The following is a 21,036-nucleotide window of genomic DNA, read 5'->3' as shown; positions in this document are numbered from 1 at the left end:
TAAGGCCAAAAATAATAAACTCATCTCATGGGGTAGGGTAGGGTGGGAAGATATCCAAGGTTTTTTTCCTTACAGACAATAAGGTTTTGTTTGTTTGATGTAATATCTTACTTAGGGCAACTTTCACTTCAAATTCACATAAGAACTGAGTTTTAGTCTCAGCTCAATAAATTATTAGCTTTGGGCAAGTTATTTAATGCCGCTGAAGCTTAAGAGATACCTATAAAATGGGTCTAATAATATATCAGAGAATTAACTGAGCCAGAGTAGATATATGATGAATTTTAATTTCCATATTTGTCCCTTTAAATCAGAGGCACACAAAAAAATGAACCTTAATAAAGAAGAAGGTAATAGCCTTTTTTTTTTTTTTTTGCTTTTTTTTTTTGCTTTTTAGGGCCTCACTCATGGCATATGGAAGTTCCCAGGTTATGAATCAAATCAGAGCTACAGCTTACAGCTACTAGCCTGTGCCAGAGCCAGAGCAACATGGGATCTGAGCCATGTCTGCCACCTACACCACAGCTCACGGCAATGCCAGATCCTTAAAGCCCTGAGCGAAGCCAGGGATTGAACCTCCAACCTCATGGTTCCTAGTTGGATTCATTTCTGTTGTGCCATGGCGGGAACTCCAGTAATAGGTTTTTAACAATTTTTTAAATGTCAGTTTGTAATATATTTAAATTAATTATTCAAAGCAGTATAATTTAGCTGTTTAAAATGATTATTGCTGTACTCATAGGAAAATCTGAAGAATATCTTTATATTTTTTAATTATTACATTAGAATTTTTGAAAACAAAGATTTTATAAGAAAAGCCTTTAATGACTGTTCAACAGCTTTATTGAAGTATAATTTAGATACTGTAAAATTCACTTATTTTAAAATGTGCACAATTCAGTGATTTTTAGTAAATTTGCAGAATTATGCAGCCATCAGCACAATTCAATTTTAGAAATTTCCATCACCCATAGAGGCTCCCTTTCCTTAATAACTATTAACTTTCATCTGTAAGTGGCACAAATTATCAAATTTAAAATGCCAGCTTGGAAGTTAGGCTGGCCTGAGTTTGAATCATAGTCCTCCCATTACTAGCGTTAGGTCTCTGGGTACTTCTCTGTATTATGTTTTATCTTTTTTTTTTTTTTTTTTTTTGTCTTTTTAGGGCCTCACCCACGGCATATGGTGGTTCCCAGGCTAGAGGTCTAATTGGAGCTGTAGCCACCAGCCTATGCCACAGCCACAACAACAACAACTCGGGATCCAAGCCACATCTGCGACCTACACCACAGCTCTCGGCAATGCCAGATCCTTAACCCACTGAGCAAGGCCAGGGATTGAACCTGAGTCCTTATGGATGCTACTCCGGTTCGCTAACCACTGATCCACAATGGGAACTCCCTGGTTTATCTTTTAAAATGAAGATAATAAGTTTATTACACTGTTGCTATGAACCTTTAATTAGATACAGTGTATAGAACCTTGAAAGTGCTGGCACCTTGTTGGTGCTTTATTTATTTATTTATTTATTTTGTCTTTTTGCCTTTTTCTGGGGCCGCTCCCACGGCATATGGAGGTTCCCAGGCTAGGGGTCCAGTCGAAGTTGTAGCCACCGGCCTACGCCAGAGCCACAGCAATGCCAGATCTGAGCCACATCTGGGACCTACACCACAGCTCATGGCAACGCTGGATCCTTAACCCACTGAGCAAGGCCAGGGATCGAACCTGCAACCTCATGGTTCCTAGTCGGATCGTTAACCACTGAGCCACGACGGAAACTCCACCTTGTTGGTGCTTTAATCAATACCGATTACTGGAGGTAGTTTTGTATTGTGATTTAAATTTATGGTAGACACTTAAATGAGAGAAGCATCTGAAAATACCTAGCATAATGCCTGACACGTGGTTTACTTTCAGAAAGTCAGGCTCTGTTATGTGTCATGTCATCATAATTTTGTCTGCAGTAGCTCATTAGCAATTGCTTTAATCATACCTAAACCTTAAGGCTCACAGCATGTAGTTGTTATTTTGCAGAGGTATGGATTTGAATTGAGAAACTACAAGGCAGCTACAAGACTTGAAATTTGATACCTGCAAACTAGTCACTTAGCTGGTGGAATGAGTCACTAGTCTTATTGTTCACTGTTCATTGAAATAATTTTCTTACTCTGATAAGATCTTATTTCTTTATTTAAAAAAAAAGCTCTGAGAAAAGTCTAATGGTAATATTAATGGGGAGTTCCATGGTGGCTCAGCAGGTTAAGGACCTGACATGGTCTCTGTGGAATTTGGGTTTGATCTCTACCCTCATTCATTGGGTTAAAGATCTGGTGTTGCTGCAGGCTACAGCGTAGGCCACAGATGCAGCTGAGATTTGGTGTTGCCGTGGCTGAACATAGACCTCAGCTGCAGCTCTGATTCGACTCCCAGCCTGGAAACTTCCAAATGCTGCAGGTGCAGACATAAAAAAAAATAGTAATGATTAATTTTATTACTATAAAGGTATAGAGGTTTTTTTTCAGCTACACCTGCAGCATATGGAAGTTCCCAGGCTAGGAGTTGAATCGGAGCTGCAGCTGCTGGCCTATGCCACAGCCACAGCAACGCCAGATCTGAGCCACGTCTGCAACCTACACCACATCTCACAGCAATGCTGCATCCTTAACCCACTGGGAGAGGCCAGGGATTAAACCTGCATCCTCATTGATAATAGTCGGGTTCGTTACTGCTGAACCATGATGGGAACTCCAAGACAACCTTTTAAATGCTTTCTGTGGACACTCCTCCTTGTCTAAAAATGTATATATTATTGGGCAAGTTATATGATACTTTAAAAATTTGGGCTTTCTTGGAGTTCCCTTCGTGGCACAGTGGTTAACGAATCCGACTAGGAACCATGAGGTTGCAGGTTTGGTCCCTGCCTTGCTCAGTGGGTTAAAGATCCGATGTTGCAGTGAGCTGTGATGTAGGTTGCAGACGCGGCTCGGATCCCGCATTGCTGTGGCTCTGGCGTAGGCCAGTGGCCACAGCTCCGATTGGACCCCTAGCCTGGGAACCTCCATATGTAGTGGAAGAGGCCCTAGAAAAGGCAAAAAGACAAAAAAAAAAAAAATTGGGCTTTCTTCAAGCTTGAACTGATTAATATTTAATTGTATGTATTCTGAATTATCAGTTATCAACAAGATCACTAATTCTTGCCACTTACATGGGGAGAAAGTAGGGCGTATTTAAGCTGATGGGAAAATTAACAATTGCTCTTATCTTTGAGCAGCAGCAAAGTCACTCTTGAACTTTTTTTTAGAAATAAAGACGATTCATCATTTACGCCCTTTTTCTGATTAGGAAGGTTCCAGTAGAATTACTGTTAATGAGCTAGATTTTGGCTGACCCTTAACACATAACAATTTATCTACAGACTTGGAGTACATGTGCCTTAATTAATAGGATTTTTTTTTTTCTGACAAAACCTTGATTTGAGGAAGTTTAAAGAATCTGGATATTAGTATCTTAGTGATTTTACTTCATATATTTACTCTTGAGTGAAAGGATGTTTGTTTATTACATCCATAAAGCCTGTGTCCTATGTGGTTTAGATATGTTTTATGGTTGAAGATAATGTAAACAACTGTCTTTGGGAAGCTTGGAGAATGTTTGCAAAGATGACTCCGGAAGAGAATGAGGAAGTGGAAATTCTTAGATCTAATAACTGCGATTAATGGCACTTTGAGGCTCTAAAAAATCTTTCCTTTATGATTTTGATGATTGAAATAGTATCATCAAAGAGTGACTTACTATTTTTAATCATCCAATTCCCCAGGCAAAGTATTTCACACCTTTAAAATACTATTTTCTCTTGGTCTCTCAAACCTATCTTTATGGTCAAAAGAATGCATTTATTTTTAGTGAAGAACTGGGTGCTGATTCTGTGTATTTATACTATCAAATTTATTATATTTGTCTCTAAGAACTACTTTACTGGAAAATGTTAATAGGTTAGCAACTGTATACTTCATTTTACTAGGTTAATACAGACGAAAATGATACATAAAATTAATGAACTAGTTCTTTGAAGCAAATTCCTGAGAAGTTATTAAAAAGGTCTTAAATGAATTTTGAAAAGAAATAATAAGTTTTAATGATTTGGCTATCCAAATGTGTAAAAGAAGGTTAATGTAATAAGGAAAAATGTTTTGAACAGTCTTATAGTATCTTAGAGCCTAAATTATATTCAAAATATGCTCTAATTTTCATTCTTTCAGATTTTTTTGCCTCATATAATTCATGATTATATACATTTAATAAGTTGTCCAACTCTAACTGCTGTTAAATTTTTTAGATTATCTTGCTAGACCTTTTTCTTCAATCCATTTATATTCATTAATGCAAAAACTTATATGTAGGATATCTTTTCCCCAACACAAAAGACATCTTATATATTGGTCTGAAAATTTTGTTTTTACTTAATGTTTTTACATGTTTAATTAGTTATCTTTTAAATTATTCCGTATTTTTTCATTGTATACCTGGTGTTAAAACAATGAACTGGGTCATTTCCTGCCTCTTCAGTGCTTTCACGTTACTCTTTACATTGTGACCACATACCATAATATGAGTTTAAAAGTCCTGTATTTTTGTGTTCCTGCTGATTCTTTAGTCTCATATATTTTCTCTTTTTCTCTCTGCTTTATTTTTGTTTTTGATTTTTCTTTTTTTTGTTGTTTTTTTTTCTAGCTCCCCAGTTGTATTATTTTCTATGTAGTCTCAGTACCTATGGTTATGCTTTTCCATTATCTAGAATCTACACATTCATATTACATATTATTCTTTGCATAACTTTTATTCAGCCTTCATCTCAAATCTTACCATAAATATCATTTCACGGAAGCATTGCTCTTCATAGAACCTCAGCTGAGCCACAATGGAACTCCTGATTTGTTCACTACTTTTTAAAATGTTTTATTTATTTTATTTTATTTTAAAAATCCTTTTTAGGGCCATACCCATGGCATATGGAGGTTCCCAGGCTAGGGGTCCAGTAGGAGCTGTATCTGTTGCCCTACACCATAGCCACAGCAACATGGGATCCGAACTGCATCTGCAACCTACACCACAGCTCATGGCAACAGCAGTGCCAGGGAGCAAGGCCAGGGATCGAACCTTCGTTCTCATGGTTACTAGTCAGATTTGTTCCACCGAGCCATGGCGGGAACTCCTGGTTGTTTTTTCTTAATTAAAATTTTTTTTTCTTTTTGTGACATTGGTTTTTTAATGAAACTGCAAGTAATTCTTCCTTCATTAATTTAATCTTTAATCTGTAGGTGGTGATATTAAGAATCTGAGTTTTGAGCCAGAATATATGGGTTGATGTCACAGCGCTGATTGTTTTTATTTTATTAAGCCTCCATTTCTTGTAGAGTTGACATTGGTAAATGGGGATTGGGGCTACTGACCCTCTGCAGTTGAAAATCTGTGTATAACTTATAGTTAGCTCTCCTATACAGGTTTCCCCTCATCCACAGTTCCACATTCAAGAATTCAGCTAGCCAACTATAGATTGTGTAGTACTCCAGTATTTACCATTTGAAAAAAAATCTACATATAAGTGGACCCTCGCTTTTCAAACCTGTGTTGTTCAAGAGTCAACTGTATCTATAAAACGGGATGACAGTAGTAACATATAAAAGTTTTGGTCTGTGTAAAGAATTTAGCACAGCATATAGCTGTATAAATAGTAAAAAATTATAACGATTGAGCAAAGAAATATATTTTGTGTTCTTTTGGTTTTCTGTGATTTTATAGTGTTTAAGGGTATAAAGTGCTTTATGATTAACAAAATTTAGTTCTCTGCAAGGCCATACTAGTAAAAAGGAAGGAACCATTAACTCTTACTTTGTGGAGATTAATTTAAGATCAGATTCTTTGTAGGCATTAATATAAACTGCCATGCAAATCTATAAAGAAGTTTGTATATTTTATCAACTTAATCAGCTTCAGCAAACATTTCTGACTAGTACCCAGTTTTCATTCTGAATATTATGTCTTCTAAAAACATTTTTTTTTTTTGTCCTTTATTTTGGAGTATTGTACCACATCATGCATAATTGTAGCATTTGACTCTACAATTGAGTAATTAGATACTCTATTTTCTGTTTTAGCACTCCGGATGATAGTCTCATTTTATTATTAATAATTTAATATAAACATACTTGTAACTACTCATTCAATTTGCAGATGCATTTTATTTAAAATATTTATAATTAAAACATAGAAATCAAAATTTGGGCAGTTTCTTTACTTACTCTTCCTTGTTATTGCAAAGGCCATTTGAACATATATGCAGAAAATTTTAATTTTAGATCCCAAAGGTGAAATTAACTTGGTAACGGTCTAGGCTCCTAAGTTTTTTCCATTGTTCATTTATCTTAAAACACTTTGTAGAAACCAGACAAAGCTCAGGTATACTCAGAAGGCAGTGTGCTCTTTCACTGTTTCCCTAACAATTCAGAGTCTGGCACATAGTAGTAGTTGTGCTTAGGATATTTGTTGAATGAATGGATAAAATTTTTAGGATACTTAATGGAAATTTTTTCTCAATAATGGGCTTACATTTAGCTTTGAGTTACTTCAGTGAACCATAAATTAAATGTAATGCTTAAAGAATAAAGTGTATAGGGGTTCCCGTTGTGCTCAGCGGGAATAAACCCAACCTAGTATCCATGAAGAGGCAGATTCAATCCCTGGCCTCACTCAGTGGGTTAAGGATCTGGTCTTGCCATGAGCTGCAGTGACCCAGGCTGCTGCAGTCAGATTCTTAACCCACTGTGCCATGGTGGAAAGTCCAAAAACCTCTTTATTAGGGTATTACTTATGCTAAAATGTATACATCTTAAGTATAGAGCTTGATAAACTTCACAGCTGAACAGATTAATGTGAGCAGATCAGAATATTATTAGCTGCCTTTAAAAGGCTAATTTAAAAATGAAACAGGAGTTCCCGTTGTGGCTCAGTGGTTAATGAATCTGACTAGGACCATGAGGTCGCGGGTTCAATCCCTGGCCTTGCTTGGTGGGTTAAGGATCCAGCGTTGCCATGAGCTGTGGTGTAGGTTGCAGACTTGGCTCGGATCCTCTGTTGCTGTGGCTGTGGCGTAGGCTGGCGGCTACAGCTCCAATTCGACCCCTAGCCTGGGAACCTCCATATGCCACGGGAGCGGCCCTAGAAAAGGCAAAAAGACAAAATAAAATAAAATAAAAAATAAATATGAAACAACCCTAGAGTTAGATAAACTAGAGACTTAAATCTTGGGTCTAACTTTATACTAACTTGTCAGCTTCAGCAAGTTATTTTCTAGTGTCTACTCCCCATCTCCAAAATGAGGGGATAAGACTAGATGTTTTATTATGGCTCTCATTTTGTAAAAGTGTAAAAAAATGGACTATTGTGATATACGTGTGGTATAAAAAGCCACAAGTAATTGAGCAAGAATGCACAGTTGAATTGAAAAGGAATACACTCTAATTTTTTTTTTCTTTGTTTTCCAGGTTATATTTCACACTATGTGCTGACTGTATTTACAGAAGATATTTAAAAAAAAAAAGATAAACTTTTTTTCAAAGATTTTGATTCCAGTGGAATCTTTGCTTTAGATTTTGTGTGTGTGTGTGTGTGTGTGTGTGTGTGTGTGTGTGTGTGTGTTAGTGAATTGTAACTCCAGAAGCAATGCCTGTACAAGCTCCACAATGGACGGATTTCCTCTCCTGCCCAATTTGCACTCAGACTTTTGATGAAACAATTCGAAAGCCCATCAGTTTGGGTTGTGGCCATACTGTCTGCAAGATGTGCCTGAATAAACTCCACCGCAAGGCTTGTCCATTTGACCAGACCACTATTAATACAGACATTGAACTCCTCCCAGTCAACTCGGCATTGCTACAGCTAGTGGGTGCTCAGGTAAGTTGGGTACCTTATACTTTTAAATTTCTATATGTGTATTTTGCCTTCCTGAAAGAAACTTGTTGAATTAAAATTGGGTAAAATTGCCTTCTACTTAAATAGATAAAATTCTGCTTAGTACTATACAGATCCTTTATTTCAGTATGTTAGGAGATGTGTTGTGGTAGTGCAGTGTTTCTGAATTTTTGTAACATTCATTCAATGTGGCGGTCAGACTTTCTCAATAGCCTTTGCTATTCAGATACTTAGGGAAACCTAAGAGGTAATTAACAAGAACTTCCTAATATTGAGGAAAATACTGTTCACAAAACCATAACATTTTACTTATTAGGAAAAGTAAAGCTGCTTCAGACAGTTTTTCTTAGTAGACACTAACTGAAATAAAAGATGAAGAGGCGTTCCCACTATGGCACAACGGGATCAGAGGCGTCTTGGGAGTGCTGGGACACTGGTTAGCTCACTGGCCCAGCACAGTAGGTCAAGGATCCAGTGTTGCCCAAGCTGTGGCTTAGGTCACAACTACGGCTCAGATATGATCCCTGGCCTGGAAATTTCATGTGCCTTAGGGTGGCCAAAAAAGGAAAAAAAAGAAAAGAAATAAAGATGAAAGTGCCAAAAACTATAGAATACAACCTTTGGGAATTATTGATCTAGCATATGAGCAAATATGCCTAGCTACCTAAATGTCAAAATTACTCTGATAATTCTGAAGGTAGTCTTCTCAAAGTTTTGTGTCAGCGTTACCAAATTAGAAATCACTAGTATCTTCAAAAGGATTCACAAAAGCCAAGGAGGGCAAGCTTTTGAGAGCTAAATATGATTCACTTAAATCACCCCTCACTAAATGAATTTGCTTGGTGTGAGTCTGAAGTATAGTGTTTTTACCATAAATCATTTTTTGAATAAATTTATTGGAACTTTGAATATTAATACTTACATTAATATTAATACCACTATTATTTGCCAGATCAGTCTTCCCATAACTTGATAAGAAGCAGAGAAAGTTGTTATATGTATGTATGTAGGAGATAAAGACAGCAATTCTACAAACAGCTTTTTCAAAAGGAAAGTTTACTTACTTTACTTACTTACTTACTTTGGCTGTACCTGCAGCATGCAGAATTTCCTGGGCCAGGGATCAAATCCATGCCATAGCTGTAACCAAAGCCACAACAGTGACAGCTCTGGATCCTTAACCCACTGAGAAACTCCCAGGAGAAGTTTTTTGTTTGGTTGGTTGGTTTTTGATTTTCGGGGTTTTGTTTTATTTTGTTTGCTTTTTACTGCCGAACTCGCAGCATATGGAGGTTCCCAGGCTGTAGGTTGAATCAGAGCTGTAGCTGCCAGCCTACACCATAGCCACAGTAGTGCAGCATCCTAGCCATGTCTATGACCTACACCACAGCTCATAGCCAACACCGGATCCTTAACCACTGAATGAGGCCAGGGATCTAATCTGCAACCTCACGGTTCCAAGTCGATTCATTTCCACTGCACCACAATGGGAACTCCCAGGGTTGGTTGGTTTGTTTGTTTGTTGTTGTTTTTTTTTTTTTTTTTTGCTGAGGAAAAGTTTATTTACAAACGTTTTCTGATGATGTTGCCAGTAACACTACAAAATATTTATCAAAGGGAAAGTGCAGTTGGTTCTTTTTTATTCCTATTTTTAATTTTTCATTTCATAATCACTTTTTGTTTTGAAAATTCCAACATGAGATTTTGGAAATATTTTTAAAATAGACTTCTTTGGGATAACAATTTTAGAAGTAACAATATAACAAATAACCAAGACGTACTTTTTTTCATGAAGTTGTCCAAAGATGAAATAATCTTTCTCTACAAAATGAGTCAGACCTTGTCATATCGTAACTGAAACAACTAATGTTTATGAAATTTGAGGCTAGGACATTTTAATACATAATAGCCCTTATTTTAACACTTAAGATTTCTACTTAAAAACGTATTAGAACTAATTGATGAATTAAGTAAAGTTTGCTAGATGCAAAATTAAAGTGTGAAAATCAGTTTCATTCCTTTACACTAACAGTGAACAATCCAAAAGGAAATTAAGAAAATAACTCCAGGCGTTCCCATTATGGCTCATTGGGTTAAGAACTCTACCTGCTATCTGTGAAGATACAGGTTTGATCCCTGGTCTCACTCAGTGGGTTAAGGTTCTGGTGTGCCACAAGCTGTGGTGTAGGTTGCAGGTGCAGCTCAGATCCCACATTGCTCTAGTTGTGGTGTAGGCTGGCAGCTGCAGTGCTATTTCAACCCCTAGCCTGAGAATTTCCATATGCCACAGGTATGGCCCTGAAAGAAAAAGAAGAAATAATTCCACATACAGTAGTATCAAAAAGAATAAAATGCATAAGAATAAACTTAGCAAAGGAAGTGAAAGACTTGTACCTTGAAAATTACAAAGTATTGATGAAAGAAATTGAAGACAGAAATAAATGGAAAGACATGACGAATTCATGGATTGGCAAACTTAATATTATTAGGATGACAGTACTAACCCAAAGCAATCAGCAGATTCAATGCAAGCTTTCTCAAAATCCCAACGATTTTTTTTTTTGTGGAAATAGAAAAACCCTCTTTTGGTAAAATTTATATGGACTCACAAAGGACCCCAAATAGCCAAAACAGTCTTGAAAAAGAACAAAGAGGAATTACACTACAAAACTGCAGTGATCAAGACAATGTGGTACTGTAAAAAAGACTGGCATTTAGAACTATGGAATAGAATAGAGAGTCCAGGGAGTTCCTGTTTTGGCACAGTGGAAACAAATCTGGCTAGTATCCATGAGGATGCAGGTTCAATCCTTGGCCTCACTCAGTGGGTCAGTGGGTCGGGGATCTGTCATTGCCATGAGCTGTGATGTAGGACACATGTGGCTTGGATCCCAAGTTGCTGTGGCTGTGGTACAGGCTGGCAGCTACAGCTCCAATTCAACTGCTAGCCTGGGAACTTCCATATGCCGTGGGTGTGGCCCTATTAAAAAAAAAAAGGATAGCGAGTCCAGAAATAAACCCACATTTCTGGTCAAATGACTTTTTACAAGGTTGCCAAGACCCCTCAATGGGGAAAGGACAGTCTTTCCAAATAATATGCTAGGAAAACTGGATATCTAAATGCAAAAGAATGAATTCAGACCTCTACCTCATACGATGAACAAAAATTAGCTCCAAATAGATCAAAGGCTAAATGTAAGAGCTAAAACTACAAGATTTTTAAAAGAAAACATAAGCATAACTCTTTGTGACCTTGGAGTAGGGTAGGCGCTTTAGTGCTTCAAAAGACATTGTCAAAAGAGTAAGTGAACAACTCACAGAATGGGGGAAAATAGTTGTAAATCATATATCTCATAAGAAACTTATGTCTAGAATATATGAAGAACTCTTACAACTCTATTATAAAAAGAACATAGTGCTAAAATGGCAAAATCTGAACACCTCACCAAAGATATACAGATGGCAAATGAGCTAATAGAAACTTGCTCAGCATCCTTTGTCATTAAGGAATTACAATTTAAAATAACAATCAGAGGTACAAACTACTGTGTATAAAATAGTAAGCTACAAGGATAAGGTATACCATATAGCCAACATTTTATAATAGTTCTAAATAGAATATAACCTTTAAAAATTGTGAAAATGGAGTTCCCATCATGGCACAGTGGTTAATGAATCCGACTAGGAACCATGAGGTTGCGGGTTCGGTCCCTGCCCTTACTCAGTGGGTCAATGATCCGGCGTTACCGTGAGCTGTGGTGTAGGTTGCAGACGCGGCTCAGATCCCGCGTTGCTGTGGCTTTGGCATAGGCGGGAGGCTACAGCTCCAATTCGACCCCTAGCCTGGGAACCTCCATATGCCGCGGGAGCGGCCCTAGAGATGGCAAAAAGACAAAAAAAAAAAAAAAAAAAAAAAAAAAAAACCTTGTGAAAATAACAAAATAACACTATACACCAATTAGAATAGCTAACATCCAAGTTTTGACACACCAAATGCATATAAGGATGCAAAGCAATGGAGACTCATTTATTGCTAGTGGGAATGCAAAATAGTACAGCTACTTTGAAAGTTATATGATTTTGTTAGGTGAAATGTCTAAAATAGACAAATCCGTAGGGACGGAAAAGAGATGAGTTTTCTCCTACGGCTAGAGGGATTGGGAGGAAATTGGCATGGATGACTGGGGTTCTTTTGGGAAGGCAATGAAAATGTTCTAAAATTGTGATGGTTGCCATGCCCCACCCAGCCACCAGTGGGCTCTGGGTATAGACACCAGCAGATTGTCCACTTGCAGACAGGATTGGAACCACAGCTGAGCCCCAAGGGCCACACAAGTTAGAAAGCAGGGCTGAAATCTCTCGCTGCAGCTGCATGAGCCATAGATTTACACCACTGCTGTCAGCTTTGTAAATTTAGTGCCTGCAGGACATCCAAGCAGACAACAGGCAGTCCTGCAGCTGGGACAGGTCTGGCCTTAGCATCTGTGGGTTTTGTGAGTGCGTATACATAAAGGCTAGGCCGGGCCAGGCCAGGATCTGAGCTGCCTCCATTGCTCAGATGGGCTAAGACCAGTGCCAACAGCAGTGTACTTTGTGAGCCAGCAAAATGGGTGACAGGTGACACAACAGAGCATGCTAACCAGTGAACAGCTCTGGCAGAGGAACACTCAGTGGCTCCCCTCCTAATGGGAGCAGGAGCACTTCCATCCCATCTGCCTTGCACCACAACTCAGAAATGGATCTGGGGGCTTCTACTCCAACCGCCAGGGAGCAGACCTGACCCCTGATAGGACAGTGACAACCACAGAGCAAAGAGAAGGTTCTGCTCAATATCCAGTGCAGGTTCTGGATGATGGCCAGCATACATGGAGGAAAGAAGCAGCAGGCATTCACACTAAAAATAGCCCTTGCACCAAAAAATATTAAACAATACAGGCTACACAGGGATGCTGCCACATAAAAATACCCCTCCAAGACCACAGTAGATAATTGTTGCTCTGAAACTCATGGAGTAAGAGAAATATAAGTAAAATAAAGAAGCAGGGGAACCACTCCCATTTAAAAGATCAAGAGACTTCCCCTGAAAGAAAAAACTGTAAGACAGGCCATAGTCTAATAGACACCAAGTTCAAAAAGTAGATAATGAAAATGCTGAAGGAATTAATAAGGACTGTTGATAGAAATGTAAAAAGGAACTAGAAATTATAAGGAAGAGCCTAGAAGAATTAGAAAATTCATTCATCAAGACAGAAGTTGAGCTAAAAGCAGTCAATAACAGAATGAATGATGCAGAAGAATGAATAAATCATCTGGAAGATAGAATAATGGAAATCACCCAATCAGAGTAGCAGACAGAAAGCAAAATGAAAGCAGTATAACAGACCTGTGGGATAATATAAAGCTTGACAACCCACGCATAGTAGTGATCCCAGAAGGAAAAGTAAAGAGGGAAGGGAATTGAAAATGTGTTTGAAAAAATTATGGCTGAAAACTTCCCAAACCTAAAGAAGGAAATGAATACCTAGGTACAGGAAGCACAGAGGGTCCCAAACAAGATAAACCCAAACGGACCTACACCAAAACATATTGTAATGAAAATGGCAAAAGGTAAAGAGAGGATACTAAAGGCAGCACAAGAAAAAGCGTTAATTCCAAGGGAACCCCCATAAAGCTATCAGCCTAGGATACTCTTATCCAGAAAGATTATCATTTAGAGGAGGAGGAGAGAATCTCTCAGACAAGCAAAAACTGAAAGAACATAGCAATACTAAACCTATCCTGAAGGAAACATTGAAAGATCTCTAAATAGAGAAGAATCTATAGGAAAGGAGTTCTCTTGTGGTGCATTGGGTTAAGGATCCAGCATTGTCACTGCAGTGGCTCAGGTTGCTACTGTGGGGTGGGTTCAGTCCCTGGCCCAGGAACTTCCACATGCTGCAGGCTAAGACTCTGTAAGAGTAAATTGCAATTGCAAAGTAAATTACTTAAGCCAGTACACAAATTTTTTTTGGCTTTTTTTTTTTTTTTTTTTATGGCCGCACCTGCTACATATGGAGGTTCCCAGGCCAGGGGTCGAATAAGAGCTGTAGCTGCCAGCTTACGCCACAGCCATAGCAGCGCAGGATCCTTGGCCCACTGAGCGAGGCCAGGCATTGAACTCCAGTCCTCGTGGATACTAGTTGGGTTCGCTGACCCCTGAGCCACAACGGGAACTCCCAGTGCACAAATTTTTAAAAGTATCAGAAATTTTTCTGTGAAAGTGATGATAACCACAGTATGAACAGCAAAAGGATGAATGTGAAGATATAAAAGAGGATGTCAAAATCATAAAATGTGGGGAGGAGAGTAAGAAAATGTAGTGGGTTTTTGGGAGGAGAGGGTCTTCTTAGGGCTACACACTCACGGCATACGGAAGGTCCCAGGCTAGGGGTTGAATCAGAACTGCAGCTGCCGGCCTACACCACAGCCACAGCAATGTGGGATCCAAGCCTGTCTTCGACCCTCGCCACAGCTCACAGCAACACCAGACCTTAACCCACTGAGTGAGGCCAGGGATCAAATCTGCATCCTCGTGGATACTAGTTGGGTTCATCACTGCTGAACCATGATGGGAACTCTCGATTTTTTTTTTCTTTCTTTCTTTTTTTTTACAGCCACACCTGTCACATATGAGTGGGGGTCGAATCGGAGCTGTAGCTGCCAGCCTAAAGCACAGCCAGTGCAACGCCAGATGCAAGGCACAGCTGCAACCTATGCCACAGCTTGCAGCAATGCTGGATCCTTAACTCACTGAGTGAGGTCAGGGATCATCCTCACAGACACTGTGTTGGATTCTTAACCTGTTGAGCTACAACAGAAACTCCAGAAAAATGTAGATTTATTTTTTCTAGAGTGTTTTAAGCCAATATGACTATCAGTCTAAGGCAAGTAGATATAGAAAAGGGTTAACTTATTTGAAAAACAGGGTAACCATAAATCAAAAACATACAATAGATTCCCTAAACCAAAAAGAAAAAAAACATAAGCATAATACATTAGAAAATCATTAAATCACAAAAGGAAAACAAGGGACAAAGAAGAGATATAAAATCAATAGGAAGGAGTTCCTGTCGCAGCACAGCAGAAACGAATCTGACTAGGAACCATGGGGTTGCAGGTTCGATCCCTGGCCTCACTCAGTGGGTTAGGGATCTGCAGTTGCTCTGATCTGTTGCTTAGGCCGGCAGCTGTAGCTCCAGTTTGACCCCTCACCTGGGAACCTTTGTATGCTGAGTGTGGCCCAAAAAAGGGAAAAAAAAAAAATCAATGGGAAAACAAGGTTTAAAATGGCAATAAGTGCATCTATCAGTAATTACCTTAAATGTCAGTGGACTCAATGCTCCAAACAAAGGATGGAGTGGCAGATTGAATTTAAAAAAAAAACAAGGGCCTACAATACGCTGCCTACAAGAGACTTATTTTAGGGCAAAAAACACATAGATTGAAAATGAGGTGTTGGGAGTTCCCGTCGTGGCTCAGTGGTTAACAAATCTGACTAGGAACGATGAAGTTGCGGGTTCGATCCCTGGCCTTGCTCAGCGGGTTAAGGATCTGGTGTTGCTGTGAGTTGTGGTGTAGGTCGCAGACCCGGCTCGGATGCTGCGTTGCTGGGGCTCTGGCGTAGGCCGGTGTCTACAGCTCCAATTAGACCCCTAGCCCGGAAACCTCCGTATGCCACACGTGCGGCCCTGGAAAAGGCAAAAATACAAAAAAAAAAAAAAAAAAAAGAAGAAAGAAAATGAGTTGGAAAAAGATATTTCATGTAAATGGAAATGATAAAGCAAAGGGTTGCTGTATTCATATCAGACAAAATAAACTTTAAAGGCTATAAAGAAAGATAAAGGTATGTAAAATTGTGATGTTGCATAACTGTGAATATGCTTAAAGTCACTGAATTATATACCTTAAGTGGGTCAATTATATGGTATGCAAATTATGTCAGTATAAAGCTGTCATCAAACAAAACAAATTTTAAAATGCAATAATTTATATGTATAGAGACGATCTTTTGAAAAACTTCAGTAGATTTAATGGGAGTTTTGATATTACCCCTGTTAGAGTAGGAGTGCATAAATATACTTGATAAAACATTTGGTTTTAATTAATTAGCACTCAGACACACCTTTTTTTTGACCTCTAGGTCCCTGAGCAGCAGCCCATTACTTTGTGTAGTGGAGTTGAAGATACAAAGCATTATGAGGAAGCCAAGAAATGTGTTGAAGAATTAGCACTGTACCTGAAACCACTCAGCAGTGCTAGAGGTAAATCAGGTTATATTATCTATGCTAAGCACATGTTCATTACAGATGCTTTTGTTACCATAAAAGTTGTGGGTGAATGTTAATGAAATTCATTTATTTATTGTAAACCAAACCCACTGATAGTAAATAATATCATTACAAACTACGTCAGACAAAGTAGTGAGTTTAAAGCTTATGTGATGTTGGGAACATTTTCTGAATGAGTTGCATGAGTAACTATACATGTACTAGTGATTTCAGATGGGCTGTCTATCATTTAACAAATCTGAATTGTTTGTTTTCTATCCAGTTTTATGTGGTATGCTGTTGGGGATATAATACAATTGGAAGTTGCCATTACTGCCTTGCCTTATGTCTTGTTTTTTTCATTAAAGTGAGATTACTATGAAGTATTCCAAACCTGTTAGGACCTTCAATATTTGGGTCTTAAACTAAATATTAATATTGAATGTTGACTGGCCTTTTTTTCTTTATTCTTTCATGATTAAAATGAATAATAGTATATTTAATATCTAACAAGTGTAACACCTTTTGTATAGGCTTCACTTGTATAATTTTTATTGTTTATTTTAAATAGTCTGATAGAACCCAGAACTATCCCATATACCCTTAGATCAATCAGCCCATCAGAGGAGGTTTTCCTGGACTCTAAAATTGCACCATAAATCTAGAAATCATTTTTTATTCTCTTTTAAAGGAGTGGGTCTGAATAGCACTACTCAGAGTGTTCTCAGTCGCCCAATGCAGAGGAAGCTGGTGACTCTGGTCCACTGCCAACTTGTGGAAGAAGAAGGCAGGATTCGTGCCATGAGGGCAGCTCGATCTTTAGGTGAACGAACAGTTACAGAACTCATTCTCCAGCACCAGAATCCTCAGCAACTCTCTTCCAATCTTTGGGCAGCAGTCCGGGCTAGGGGCTGCCAGTTCCTTGGACCAGGTATAAAATTAAAGTTTAATTTTTACTATACTTGCAATTCTAAAAGTACTGTTTAGAATCTATAGGTAATGTGCAAAGGCTAGTTCTCGGCAATATTCTGTTGTTATCAAGTAGTATCCCACAATCATGGCATGGGTAATTCCATGTCAGTTTTTCAGAACGCTTAAAACTTTTTTCTTAATGCCATAAGTTTATATATTTTGATACAAGTTTTCTTTAACTGTATTAATCTTTTATCTACTTTCTTAAATATAGTACACGGCATATAAAATATAAGTGCCCTAAAATGGTTCAAAAGTATAACTGAATATCTCTTGTTGTGTTGCCCATTAATTAAGTGGTACCTGCAGAAATGATTAAATATTGCCCTCTAAGAAATGGATTTATCTTATCTCCTGTACATGATAAGTTTTGGTTTTGCTCAACTTTTCTAGCAATGCAGGAGGAAGCTCTAAAGCTGGTTCTCCTCGCCTTAGAAGATGGTTCTGCTTTGTCAAGAAAAGTGTTAGTTCTCTTTGTGGTGCAAAGATTGGAGCCACGGTTTCCTCAAGCATCTAAAACTAGCATTGGTCATGTTGTCCAACTTCTTTATAGAGCCTCCTGCTTCAAGGTATGAACCAGTGTTAAATTTCAGCTTGAAAGGAAACTTTTTTCCCCACACTAAAGTAATAAAACTTTGAGTTTAATAAAGCTGCCTGTATCTTTTCATAAAATTTTAGCAATTTTTCTTTTAAAGAATGTAAATGGTGACTATTAAAGTTAAGTCTTGTTGTATTGAATTTTATGTTAGACATTGAACACCATAAATCAAGGCTTATAGTTTTCTGTATTTGAAGAGACTAATATAATAAGTTACGTCAGTTTTCCACCAAAACTACTAACAGAATTGGTCTAAAGAGAGAGAGAGTCATTGAAGCAAGAATACATTTTATTTGGCTGTTTGCTCCTTATGTAACTCCACATACACTGTACTGGAGCTCTATAGGCCACTTCAGTTTTAGTATATACAGCAATGCTGGACATAGTCCTTTGTATCCCACAGTGAATCAGCACTACTTCAAACATTGGTGCCCAGCATGTACCATTTATTATTCATTCTGTTTTCAAGGCTTCTTGGCTGTTGACACAACACACAAAACAAGTACTTAGTGGGCCAAGGAGGCATGTCTCAAAAAAATTGTTTTTTGTTTTTGTTTTTTGTTTTTTGCTTTTTTGCTTTTTAGGGCTGTACCCACAGCTTATGGTGGTTCCCAGGCTAGGGATCCAGTCCAGTCGGAGCTACAGCTTCCAGCCTACGCCAGAGTAGGGAATTCCTGTCATGCTGCAGTGAAAACGAATCTGACTAGGAACCACGAGGATGCGGGTTTGATCCCTCTGAAAAATAAAGGGCTCAAATACCCCAGAACACCCAAAGTGAACCTCTCTTAATCCTAATTAAAAGTAATTTTAGTAGTAATTTTTAAAAGATTGCTATATGTAAAAATCCAGTTATTTTTCAATTGGGTCATTGTTATTTCCCTATATTTCATTGTCAACTTACTTTCTTCTCTTGGTGGTAGTTTGTACTACATTCTCAATAATGAAAAAATTCATCTTCTCTCATCGCAGTAGGTCCATACCCTAAACTTCACTACTGTGGCAGAGTCTACCAACGCCCATTTTATCTTCTTTATGGAACTCAGACAGCATTTTCCATTCTTTACCAGGTGTTTATGTCTATATAGTTGTGTTCTAGCTGTGTCTTTTTAGCATCTTTTTTATTGCCATTGAAAAATCTTTTCAAGTTGCAGGATAATTCTGGTCATTCTTAAGACATTGCATCTCTTGGAAATCTTTGAGTGTGTTTAGTTAAGAGTTTTGAGAGCCAAGTCCAGGGGATCACTGCATCATATAGAACGCTTATTCTACATTTTGATGAGGTTTAACCTGTATTGAGAGGGTGTTTTCATATACATCCACATACCTTTGGTCTTTTAACTTATCTTTGAATGGGGTAAAATACGTTTAGCTTTTGTGACTACAGTTCTTAATTTTTAAAAAAAAAAAAATTTGGTCTCTCTATGGACTTTTACTAACAAAATTTAAGTTAGACTTTTTTGTGATAATAATAGAATGCATTTAAAAATAATGTCATTGTGACCCAGAAGTCCTAAGTAAAATAGTCTGTAGTTTCTTTGATAAAAAGGAAAAAAAATGGAAATTTTCTGCCAGAGGAATTTGAGTCTTTGTGGGAATAAAAGATGGGCAAGGTAAAGTAAGTTGTAAAATATTTTAGGATATAGGTGATCTTGCACTAGAATGGATCATTTTACTTTGATTGAATAAGCCTTTGGCCTAAATCCAGCTTGACTCAAAATGTGTGATACCAATAGTACCTACCTCACCAAGTTTAAATAATTAAATGAGTTGGAGTTCCCGTCGTGGCTCAGCAGGAATGACGCTAAGTAGTATCTAGGAGGATAGAGGTTCAATCCCTGGCTTTGCTTAGGGGGTTAAGGATCCGGCATTGCCATGAGCTGTGGTGTGGGTTGAAGACATGGCTCAGATCTGGCATTGCTGTGGCTGTGGCGTATGCTAGCAGCTGCAACTCTGATTTGACCCCTAGCCTGGGAACCTCCATATGCTGCAGGTGCAGCCCTAAAAAGTCAAACAAAAAACAACAACAAAACAAAACAGAAAGAATTAGATGAGTTAATATGTCATTATAACTTAATAAAGTAACCTAACACACTAACTGGCACATACTACATGCTCAGTGTCAATTATTTTTATTACCGAAAATAATTATTATTAAATTATTACAGCCCAGCATCTTAGAATGTGCCCTTTTTTTTTTTTTTTTTGACCACACTTGCAGCATATGTAAGTTCTCAGGCTAGGGGTCGAATCGGAGTCAGAGCTGTAGCTTCCAGCCTACACCACAGTCATAGCAACACCAGATCTGACTGCGTCAGCAACATACACCACAGCTTACGGCAACGCTGGATCTTTAACCCACTGAGCAAGGCCAGGCATCAAACCCACATCTTCATGGATATTAGTTGGGTTCATTACCACTGAGCCACAATGGGAACTCTATAATTTGCCCTTTCTTATGGTGTCCTAACTTACAAACTCCATGGATAATTAAACCAAGTACAAATTAGTCATCTTTAGAATTATACCATCATCTGAAGCTCTTTCAATTATGGTACCAGCTAGCTCAATACCAGGCAAAGTAATAAATCACAGATAGGAAGAAGAAACATTGTTTTTCAGAATTATTACATATTTCCTTTTTCCAAAGGATTTACATATCTATACTTATCATATAAAGTATAAACCCTGTTTGTTTCTTATCTGACTCTGGGGGATTACATGTGTCTTAATAGGTCACCAAACGTGATGAAGACTCTTCGTTGATGCAGCTGAAAGAAGAATTTAGAACCTATGAAGCTCTGCGTCGAGAACATGACTCCCAGATAGTGCAGATTGCTATGGAAGCAGGCTTACGAATTGCACCTGACCAGTGGTCCTCTTTGCTTTATGGAGACCAGTCTCACAAATCTCATATGCAGTCTATTATTGACAAGGTAGACTCTGGTTTGTTCTTCCTTCTTGAACTAATCTCGGAGTTTTTATTATTCATGATTTGGTAATTCATTTGTATATCAAATGCATATTAAAGAAAATATTGTATGTCAGGTCCTTATAAATTGTATTCACTGTAGCTGGGTGTCATGTCATAAGGTCACACCTTAACACTAGTTTGTTCATATAAAGTTTTTTTTTTTTTTTTTTTTGGTTTGGTTTGGTTTTTCTTTTTAGGGCCACACCCATGGCATATGGAAG

The 21,036-nt window shown here is 38.0% G+C and overlaps 1 protein-coding gene and 1 long non-coding RNA gene across 4 annotated transcripts in view; one reads left to right on the top strand and one right to left on the bottom strand.

Moving 5' to 3' along the window:
- Positions 1-1,127: 1,127 nt before the first annotated feature.
- Positions 1,128-8,556, bottom strand: LOC146400133 (uncharacterized). Of its 3 annotated transcripts, none has more exons than XR_014816307.1 (3): positions 7,193-8,556; positions 3,057-4,903; positions 1,128-1,558 (listed from the first exon to the last, which is right to left on the bottom strand). It is a non-coding gene; the product is annotated as an uncharacterized LOC146400133 (long non-coding RNA). The 3 variants fall into 3 exon arrangements; XR_014816309.1 differs by having other exon boundaries at positions 1,128-1,481; positions 3,057-4,984; positions 7,193-8,555; XR_014816308.1 differs by having other exon boundaries at positions 1,333-1,481.
- RC3H1 (ring finger and CCCH-type domains 1) overlaps positions 7,542-21,036 on the top strand; it is a 50,099-nt gene continuing 36,604 nt past the window's right edge. Inside the window, 5 exon segments of the mRNA XM_003357546.6 lie at positions 7,542-7,950; positions 16,148-16,268; positions 16,966-17,205; positions 17,640-17,815; positions 20,577-20,777. Coding sequence (XP_003357594.4) covers positions 7,720-7,950; positions 16,148-16,268; positions 16,966-17,205; positions 17,640-17,815; positions 20,577-20,777 — 969 coding nt within the window. The 5' untranslated portion in view covers positions 7,542-7,719.

The sequence above is a fragment of the Sus scrofa genome, chromosome 9 (genome assembly GCF_054392235.1).
Source record: "Sus scrofa isolate SSC_HxYL_T2T_F1_AM1 chromosome 9, Sscrofa_HxYL_maternal_Yorkshire_Landrace_v2.0, whole genome shotgun sequence".
Lineage (NCBI taxonomy): Eukaryota > Metazoa > Chordata > Mammalia > Artiodactyla > Suidae > Sus > Sus scrofa.
The sequence above is the reverse complement of the archived record's forward strand: the minus strand, read 5'-3'. Positions and strand labels throughout refer to the sequence as shown.